We start from the raw sequence: 10,514 nt of genomic DNA, 5'->3' as shown, positions 1-10,514 counted from the left end.
CCGCTTCCGGAATTCAAACGAACTCCTCCCAGAAAGATGTTGCTGGAAAAGGCCTCCTTGTCCCAGACGGTAAGTTCTAGGCAAACATTCTTTATATCCTGGGGATGCAGGCCACTGAACGTGAAAGTATGATTCCACTGAGGGTTAACACTCTTTTTTATGACCAGAGTTTTGTGCTTGGTGGCTTTGCTATCATCAGGGAGCAGGTAGCTGCAGGAGAACACACAGTCAAGCCATCAGTGAGACAGTAGGCAGAAAATGGCCTCCTTGAGTAGTCATTTCAATTTCCCATAATTCCCTGTGTGTGTGTGTTTGTGTGGTATGTGTATTTGTATTTGATTTTCTCCCCCAGGTTCTTATATGCTTAAATATGAATTTATTTTGTGGAATGGTTTATTCTTTAAGTGGGGCAATAGTATAAGGCCCATACTCTCCTTTCTAATCCCATTTTGGCCTTTCCCTCATCTGGAAATGAAAATACCTCCTGTGGTAGACACTATTTAAAGTCCTGCCGCCTGTCATCTTTGGCCCACCTCCAGGTTGACTTGAAGCCAGGATAAGCAGTTCCTGGCATGCTGACAGCTTTCCACGTCAAGCACCTGTTTCTCCCAGCTTCTCCAGTTAAGCACTTTGGTGTCATGTGAGCTGGCTCAGGTTACGTGCAGGAAACCCTGGGATACTGGGGATTCAATGTCCCTAGGAGCAACCCTCAACGAATGAGTTTTGGAACTTAATGAATGAAGCCTTCAGCTTCCCTGTCCCTTGAGGAGACAATCCTAAGGTACTTTCCACAGAGTTCCTTGTTGCTCCCCCAGTGGGACTGAGCCTCAGTTGCCCACAGTGGTAATACGCCTATTGGCATTTTTATCAGCTTCCCTCCCTTCCCTATCTTATTTTCTTTACTCTCTCGCTGCTTCCAGGAATCTCTTCTCAAATATAATATCTGCACCCCAGGCCTTATTTATTATGGTCAAAACACTATTTTTGACCACAGGAGAGAACTAGGCTCTAGGTACCTGATGAATCAGGGAAGGAGACATATAGGTATGGAATTAGTACATAAAAAAACATGAAAAATATCACAAAACAAATGACCTTAAAATGAAGATGGTACATAGGACACTGGAGACTTCATTTCACAGCCCAAGTAGAGACTGCTTATTTCCCAATATCCATTCTATCCTTATTCTTCTCTAAAAAAAATCCTCATTTTTTTAGTTAGACACAAGATTGCCCAGAATAAAGACTACATTCCCCAGCATCCCTTGCAGCTAGTATAGCCATGTGGCTAAGTTCTGGCCAATGGGATATAAGAACTAGTTCCGTATGAAACTTCTGGGAACTGTCTTGCTAGCTAGAATTTGGATGGCATAGCTGAAACTTGAGTAGCTGTATTGGCCCATGAAGTGGATACCGTAACAAGACAGGAGAAACCTAGGTCCCAGATAATGATACTTCCATAACCTGCCCTAGATACTTTACCTTTAGTCTTTGTTTACATGCATAAGAAAAATCTTTTGTCCTGTTTAAGCCATTGTTATGTTGGCTACAGACAGACTTAAAGTGATATATAAACTTTACATAAAGGTCTATTCTTGCTTTCTCATACTCTCTTTTAAAAATTGGGGGTCCCTTTAAAGTCAATTCAATGTTTACATATAACTAGAGAGAGAATTCACTAGAATGTTGCTGGCTGTTACTTGAACACAAGACCTGAAACCATGAAACTCTTAGAAGACAACATAGGCAGTAAGCTTTTTAGCAAAGGTCTTGGCAATGATTTTTTGAATCTGACACCAAAAGCGAAACAACAAAAGCAAAAATAAACAAGTAGAACTACATCAAACTAAAAAGCTTCTGCACAGCAAAAGGAAACCATCAAAATAAAACAAAAAAGCAACCCACAGAATGGGAGAAAATATTTGCAAATCACATATCTGATAAGAAATAAATAGGGGCCAGCCTGCTGGTGCAGTAATGAAGTTCGCACATTCCTCTTCAGCTGTCCCACGTTTGCCGGTTTGGATCTCGGGTGTGGACTTACACACTGCTTATCAAGCTATGCTGTGGCAGGCACCCCACATATAAAGTAAAGGAAGATGGGCACATATGTTAGCTCAGGGCCAGTCTTCCTCAGCAAAAAGAGGAGGATTGGCAGCAGATGTTAGCTCAGGGCTAATCTCCCTCAAAAAAAAAAGAGACAGATATCCAAAATTTATAAAGAAGTGATACAACTCAACAGCAACAAACAAACAATCTGATTAAAAAATGGACAGGGGGGCTGGCCCCGTGGCCAAGCGATTAAGTTCATGTGCTCCGCTGCAGGCAGCCCAGTGTTTCGTTGGTTCGAATCCTGGGCGTGGACATGGCACTGCTCATCAAACCACGCTGAGGCAGTGTCCCACATGCCACAACTAGAAGGACCCACAACGAAGAATATACAACTATGTACTGGGAGGCTTTGGGGAGAAAAAGGAAAAATAAAATCTTAAAAAAAAATGGGCAGAGGATCTGCATAGACATTTTTCCAAAGAAGACGTATAGATGGCGAACAGGGACATGAAAAGATGCTCACATCACTAATCATCAGGGAAATGCAAATCAGAACCCCAATGAGATATCACCTCACACCTGTTTGAACGGCTATTATCAAAAAGATAAGAAATAACAAGTGTTGGTGAGGATGTGGAGAAAAGGGAACCCTTGTGCACCGTTGGTGTGAATGTAAACTGGTGCAGTCACTATGGAAAACAGCATGGAGCTTCCTCAAAAAATTAATATGACTACCATATGATCCAGCAATTCCACTTCTGGGTATTTATCTAAAGCAAACAAAAACACTAACTCAAAAAGATGTATGCTCCCCCATATTCACTGTAGCATTATTTATAATAGCCAAAACATGAAAACAAACCAAGTGTCCGTTCATGGATGAATGGATAAAGAAATTGTGATACATACATACACCCCCCCCCCACACACACACACACACGCACACACAGAGGAATATTATTCAGCCATAAAAAAGAATGGAATCTTGCCATTTGTGACATGGACAGACCTCGAGGGCATTATGCTAAGTGAAATAAATCTGATAGAGAAAGACCAATACCATATGATCTCCCATCTATGTGGAATCTAAAGGAAAAAAAACAGCTCATAGATACAGAGAACATGGTGGTGGTTCCCAGAGGCAGGAGGCGGGATAAATGAGTGCAGGGGTCAAAAGGTTAAAAAAAAAAAAAAAAAGAAAAGAAAAGAGAAAACGTTTTTGGCTTTTTAAAAATAGAATAAAGATACTGTATTATTTCTGCTTCATAAATGTTTACCATGATAAAGTGAAAACTGTTTCAAAAGATGTTAAGTCTCATGGCAAGACCACAACGAGGCCATAGGGGAGGCACCATCCCCTCATCCCACCAAATAGTGAGCGGCAAGAGGCCTGAACAGGATGGCGGGGCTGGTAAGGTAAATTGCAATGGCAGGATCCAAATAAAGCATTTTTCTGTATTTAAAGCTACTGTGAGAAAGAGTGAAGGACAGATAGACCAGATTCAGGCACATACTCTCACCAGTGGGGTAGCCCCAGACATCTGTTTCTCCTTATTACTGGCCTTATCAAAGTCAGAATGTGTGAGGCTAAAGGCTTGACTCATGTCCTTGCAGGGAAAATGACACTTTTCTAAGAAGGATCAAGGAGAGGAACAACACTGTCATCTGACTCAAAGAATTATCCTCACGGCTGGCATCACGGGAATTTGTTTTTCCTTATGTGCTTTATGGTGCTCCGTGAGGACAGGGACCACGGCTTGTTTTTGAAACTGCAGCACTTAGCGCTTGGTACATGTGCATTTACGTGTGTGTTTGAATGAATGAAAGATATCCTTTCAGTTCTAGTTCCTCTAATTACAGGGAAAAAATCTCAAATACAAATCAAGAGGAATTTGTTGTTTGGGTTGCTAGGCAAGAATGTCCATTTAAAGGGCTGCATTCCCTCAAGTAACTGCCCTGTGCTCCACCAAGTGGGCATAAATGCCCAGCAGGCAGTCCTGGAGCTTCCTCAGAACACTCTCCAGTGGGTATCTCCAGTGAGGATGCTCTGACATCTCCACTTCCTACAATTTCCCCCAAGAGATCAAAATACCAAGGATCCAATGTTTTTGTTGTTGCGGCATACTGCCAGCACCAAATGACAACAAAGCACAATAAAAATATATTACACATAGAAAATCTCATTTTCTCCTCCTTTAGGAAACGAATCTCACAGGAAAATTTGCCAGTCCTGAGGGAAGTGTGACGGCAAATCGTGAAATATGCTGGAAGCAGGCTGAAAGCTAGAATAAGCAGTTCCCTCTATACTTGTATTGTATTAGATGTAAGAGCCAGCATTCACCAGCAGCTCTTTCTTAGTACATTTAGAGTAAGAACACAAAAGCCTCACAGCTACCACTGTCTCGTGGATCACGGATCCTTTCATCTCCCATTAAGTATTGTCTAAAATGAGCTAAAACAGAATTACCCCTTCACGAAGCTATCAGAAGTGCCTCCTGACTTCACCGCTGTCAAATTCTTTGCCTCTTTGATGAACACTTCTAATATTCCTCCAGAGATGACAGCCGACTCCTTCTTCTTTCCCCTTTTAAAGGTCTTCTTTCCTGCATCAGCCATCAAAATGAAACAGAGAGAGAGAGATCATGGGTTCCATTTCAAAATTTACAAAGGAAATCTGCAAAGATGTATTTCGTCTGTTCCTGAATCAGGTCTTTATATTACTGTATATTTTTTTATGTAAAAACTGTTTCAATGTTTTTATGCCATTGGATTCCTTCTGAATAGGTCTTTTATTTGTGTTTGTTGAAAAAGTGAATAAATTTAAAACTTTAAATGTTCCCCTACAGGGTATATCTTTTCATAGGGTATAAAGGAATAAAATGGAAAAGACCCTGAGAGCTGTCTGGCCACGTTTCTGCTCTCGGTGAGAAATAGCTACAGTGAAAGCCACACACAAACACCAAGACTTCAAAAAAGAAAATTCCGTAACTCCCTTTTTTGATATTTTAGTCTTGTAAACTGTCAACTCCATGCCAGGCCAGCTCTAAGGGCGATAGAGCCCAGGCACAATTACATTTGGGGATGAGAGAAAACTCTTCCCCATGACACACTTTTATTCTGGTAAAATAAACTCAACGTGAATAATAACTGCCGCCACCACTACCTTTATTTAGTATTCTTTTAAGCACTATACATGAATGAACTTATTTAATCCTTATAATAATCCTGTGAAATGAGGAAACTGAGGCCAGAGATAGTAAGTTATTTGCACAGGGTCACACTGAAAAGGCTAACAGTGAATGGAAGGACAGAGGAAGCTGCCTGTAAAAGTTGACCCTCTCTGGATTTTTCCTTTGCATGCTGTGTTCTAGGTCAACTTCTTCCTCAAGACTCCCTGAGTAGCTGTGAACGTCATAAATACATACAGCAGCTTTCTACACCTCTCCTCTCAGCAGACTATCTTCCCTCTCCCCAGTGGGGAAGATCCTATATCTTTGGGACTTCCAGGAAACAAATCTCACCATCAAGTCTGGTTTCTAACTATGAACTTTGTCCTTTCCTTGTAAGAACCCCACACCCTCCCCCATATATAGTATATACTTCTCAACTCTCCTCAAAAGACAGTGACATGTAACCTTTTACATTTCATCTGTGTAATGCAAAAGTAACATAGTCCAACCAATCCCTCACCCCTATTCCCACACTTCTAGAAAACAGAATGTCCTGGATCAAGGTCATTGATTTTGACCCTACCTTGAAGTTGTCCTAGTGGAAGCATCAGGTTCTTCTCTGGGGGAATGTAACGTAAAACAACCGTCAGCTCGCCTTTGTACTGAAGGCCAATGTCAGCAGCAAACTCCACCTGGTCAAGGGGAGAAAGGTGAAAAGAAAAAGTGAGAATGCTTGGTTTGTTATTTTGCAGCCCATGTCTGAATGTACAATATTTACTTGGTGGCTTAAATGGACAACCCTTTCCCATTCCACTATTTTAGTACTTATTGATTTAAGAGATACCTTAGGTATGAGAAAAGACAGGCTGGAAAACTCTATGAAGATATTTGCATATAATTTTTAACATTAAAATAAAAGGAATTTGAGAAGAGATATATAACACACATTCAGCCCATAATATTGAGTGCCTGTGATGCACTGAGGACTGGACCTTTAGTTTGGGATATGAGACAGGAATAAATATGCCACTGAAAAGAGCTCCAGAAAATACTTCTCCCTGTCTGTCCTTGATGTCTTGAGGCTTTCATAAGTGGCCAAGAAAGCAAAAGTAGGCGGTAATGCTTGATTCACATTGGGCTGCCGGCTACTAATTACTAAAAGCTGTATTGGTAATTCATATCATTAATATTCAGTGTGCAAAAACTAGTTCAAATACTGCTGGTGAGAATGTAAAATGGTGTAGCTACTCTGGAAAACAGTTTGGGAGTTTCTTATAAGACTAAACATATAACTACCATATAACATAGCAACTGCACTCTTGGGCATTTATTCTAGAAAAATGAAAGATCACGTCTACATAGAAACCTGTACACAAATATTCATATCATCTTTATTTGTAATAGTAGAAAACTGGAAACAACCTAGATGTCCTTCAATAGGGGAATGGTTAAACAAACTGTGGTACAGTCATACTCTGGAACACTACTCAGCAATAAAAAGGAATGACTATTGATACATGCAACAACTTGGATGAATCTCTAGAGAGTTGTGCTGAGTGAAAAAATTGAGTCTGAAAAGGATATATACTGTAAAATTCCATTTACATGACATTCTTGAAATGACAAAAAAGATACGGAATAGAGAGGCAGGTGGCAGAAGGGAGGTGGGGATGGTTATAACCACAAGGTAGACAGAAATACATGGTAAGATATTCTGTGCTCATGGATTGGAAGAATTAATATTGTCAAAATGTCCATACTACCCAAAGCAATCTACAGATTCAGTGCAATCCTTATGAATGTCCAATGGCATTTTTCATAGAAACAGAACAAAGAATCCTAAAATTTGTACAGGACCACAAAATACCTCAAATAGCCAAAGCAATATTAAGAAGAACAAAGCTGGAGGCATCACACTCCCTGATTTCAAACAGCATCACAAAGCTACAGCGATGAAAGCAGTATGGTGTTGGAATAAAAACAGACACATAGATCAATGGGACAGAATAGAGAGCCCAGAAATAAACTCACGCATATATGGTCAATGAATTTATGACAAAGGAGCCAAGAATATACAAGGGAGAAAGGACAGTAGATGGTGTTCAATAGATGGTGTTGGGAAAACTGGACAGGCACATGCAAAAGAATGAAAATAGATTGTTATCTGACACCACAGACAAAAATCAACTCAAAATGGATTAAAGACTTGAATGTAAGACCTCAAACCATAAAACTCCTAAAAGAAAACATAGGCAGCTCCTTGACATCAGTCTCGGAAGTGATTTTTTTGAATCTGACACCAAATCAAACGTAACAAGAGCAAAAATAAACAAGTAGAATTTCACCAAACCAAAAAGCTTCTGCACAGCAAAGGAAATCAGTAACAAAATGAAAAGGCAACCTACAGAATGGGAGAGATGTTTGCAAATAATGTATCTGATAAGGGATTAATATCCAAAATATATTTTTAAAAAACTCATACAACTCAGTAAAAAAAAAAAAATCAATCTGATTAAAAAGTGGGCAGAGGATCTGAATAGACATTTTTGCAAAAAAGATATACAGATGGCCAAGACGTACATGAAAAGTTCAACACCACTAATCATCAGGGAAATACAAATCACAACCACAATGAGGTATCACCTCACACCTGTTATTACGGCTATTATCATAAAGACAGGAAATAAGTGTTGGAGAGGATGTGGAGAAAAGGAGACCCTGTGCACTGTTGGTGGGAATGTAAGTTGGTGCAGCCACTGTGGAAAACAGTATGGAGGGTCCTCAAAAAATTAAAAATAGAACTAGCATATGACCTAGCCATTCCACTTCTGGGTATTCTTCCAAAGAAAATGAAAACAAAAAGATAGATGTACCCTCATGTTTGTTGCAGCATCATTTACAATATACAAGACAGGGAAACAACCTAAATGTCCGTTGATGGATGAACGGATAAAGAAAATGTGGTTGGTATCTATACCTACACACACACACACACACACGCACACACAAAATGGAATATCACGCAGCCATAAAAAAGAATGACTTCTTGCCCTTTGTAACAACATCAAGTGAGCTTGAGGGCATTATGCTAAGTGAAATAAGTCAGACAAGGAAAGACAAATATCGTATGATCTCACTTATATGGAATCTAAAAAAACCCATAACAAACCAAGCTCATAGATACAGAAAACAGATTAGTGCTTGCCAGAGGCAGGGGGGTGGGGGGCAGGTGAAATGGGTGAAGGGAGTCAAAAGGTACAAACTTTCAGTTATAAAATAAATAAGTCATGGGGATGTAATGTACAGCACGGTGACTATGGTTAATAAAACTCTATTGCCTATTTGAAAGTTGCTAAAAGAGTAGATCTTAAAAGCTCTCATTGTAAGAAAAAAATTGTGTAACTGTGTATGGTGGCAGATATTAACTAGATTTATCGTGGTGATCATTTCACAATATAAACAAGTATCAAATCATTCTCTTGTACTCCTGAAACTACCATAATGCTGTATGTCAATTATACCCCAATAAAAGTAAGTCAATAAATAAATAAATATAAAAGAGCACAAGGGATCCTTGAGGTGATGGAACTGTTCTGTGTCTTGGCTGTGGTAGTGGATACACAAAGCTATACATGTGATTAAGTTGCATAGAACTAAATACACACACACATACAAATACAAACTGAGAAAATCTGAATAAAATTAGTGGGCTATATCAATGTCACTATCTTGGTTGTGACACTGTACTACAGCTTTGTAAGATGTTGCCATCCTGGGAAACTGGGTAATGGGTACCTAAGATCTCTCGGTATTATTTCTCATACCTGCATGTGGATCTACAACCATCCCCAAATCAAAAGTTTAGATAAACATATTCAATGTGAATATATACCCAGAGCCTCTGTTCTGTAGGTCTCTCACTTGCCATTGAGTCAACTGAACTTTGATTTTTCATAAATAGGGTAGGAAAAGTAGAGTACTTTCTCAGGCTTTGCCTTCAGGAACTTGACTCCTGAACACTTAGACAAGGGTCGAGAACTGCTCTCCTGTGAGAGAGGGCAGATGGAAAGAATTCAGAAATGCAACAATTCACAGCAAAGCCAGAGGCTGTTCAAACCTCAGCAAAAAAAAAAAAAAAAAAAAAAAAAAAAAAAAGATTGAGACCATTACAAAGTAAAGGAATCCTTGTCTGACTTTCCTTCCTCTTGGTGGTGTTAAAATTATTAGTAAGGGTGGGAAAATCATTTGAAATATTTTATGCAACCTTCCTATCAGGGGCAAAAAATGAGATTGGATGGTGAAATAGACTATCCATCTAATATTTAAGCTGATTATTTTAGATCAAGTGCCTAGTAAAGGGACTTATTGTTTTCACAATTTCAGTAAATTTTAGTTTAAGTGAATGTCATGAATGGAAAATTATAATGCACCTTATAGCAGATTAAAGAGGTCACTACTTTTGATACTATAGTCAATGAAAGGTGAGGTATTTGCCCTCTCCCTTTGGCTATGAGTGGGCTCTTTGTTTGCTCTGACTAGTAGAACACAGCAGAAGTAACAATGTGCCAGTTTCTGGACCCAGGCCTTAAGGTTAACAGCTCCTACTTCCTCTTTTGGAATGGATATTCTTGGGATGCTCCCTCTGGGAACCCATGGTGTGAGACCCAAGCCACATGTAGGTAGTCTAGTTGGTAGGCATAGCTGAGTTCTCAGCTGGCAGCCAACATCCAGCGTGAGACAGCCAAGTTGAACAACCAGCCCAGTCAAGCCTTCAGAAGACTTCAGGCTCAGTCTACCATCTAGCTGCAACCACACGAGAGACCTTAAATGAGAACCACCTAGCTGAGTGCAGTCACTCCACAGAATCACGAGCGATAATAACATATTGTTGTTTTAAGCTACTAAGGTTCAGAACAGACCAGTGCAGGCTCTATTTGCTTTTGGTTGAGATCTTTGGGTAGGAAAATATGTTGGTAGGAAAAGTGATATGTGCAAGTGTCACATACAAATCTAGAGTATATTACTAGAGATCAAAACATGCATTATTGGGATTTATTAATGTTCCAGAGGTTTTAGCTTAAATTAAAATATACTGGTGACTTTGTATAAATACAGTCCTCGAATCTTGTGAGAGTAGAAAACAATAAAGATGGAGTCTCATGGTATTATAATCACATTCAAAAGAAATTCAGAGAAGGGAATCATCTTGCAGCCTGCACATATCCAATGTCTTGGCATATTTTTGGTACTCTTGCAAGGAAATTCCAAGGCAACATCCTCTCCTGGCACACC

The 10,514-nt window shown here is 39.6% G+C and overlaps 1 protein-coding gene across 8 annotated transcripts in view; it reads right to left on the bottom strand.

Annotated features, from left to right (window-relative positions):
• Positions 1 to 10,514, bottom strand: part of SYTL5 (synaptotagmin like 5) — a 277,903-nt gene that overhangs the window by 55,651 nt on the left and 211,738 nt on the right. For all 8 annotated transcript variants that reach the window (XM_070257790.1, XM_070257791.1, XM_070257792.1 and 5 more), the window contains 3 exons: positions 5,806 to 5,914; positions 4,520 to 4,655; positions 2 to 210 (listed from right to left, as the gene is read on the bottom strand). In XM_070257790.1, the coding sequence (XP_070113891.1) occupies positions 2 to 210; positions 4,520 to 4,655; positions 5,806 to 5,914 (454 nt within the window). The remainder of the gene's footprint in view (position 1; positions 211 to 4,519; positions 4,656 to 5,805; positions 5,915 to 10,514) is intronic.

Source organism: Equus caballus, chromosome X, assembly GCF_041296265.1.
Source record: "Equus caballus isolate H_3958 breed thoroughbred chromosome X, TB-T2T, whole genome shotgun sequence".
Taxonomy (NCBI): domain Eukaryota; kingdom Metazoa; phylum Chordata; class Mammalia; order Perissodactyla; family Equidae; genus Equus; species Equus caballus.
The sequence above is the reverse complement of the archived record's forward strand: the minus strand, read 5'-3'. Positions and strand labels throughout refer to the sequence as shown.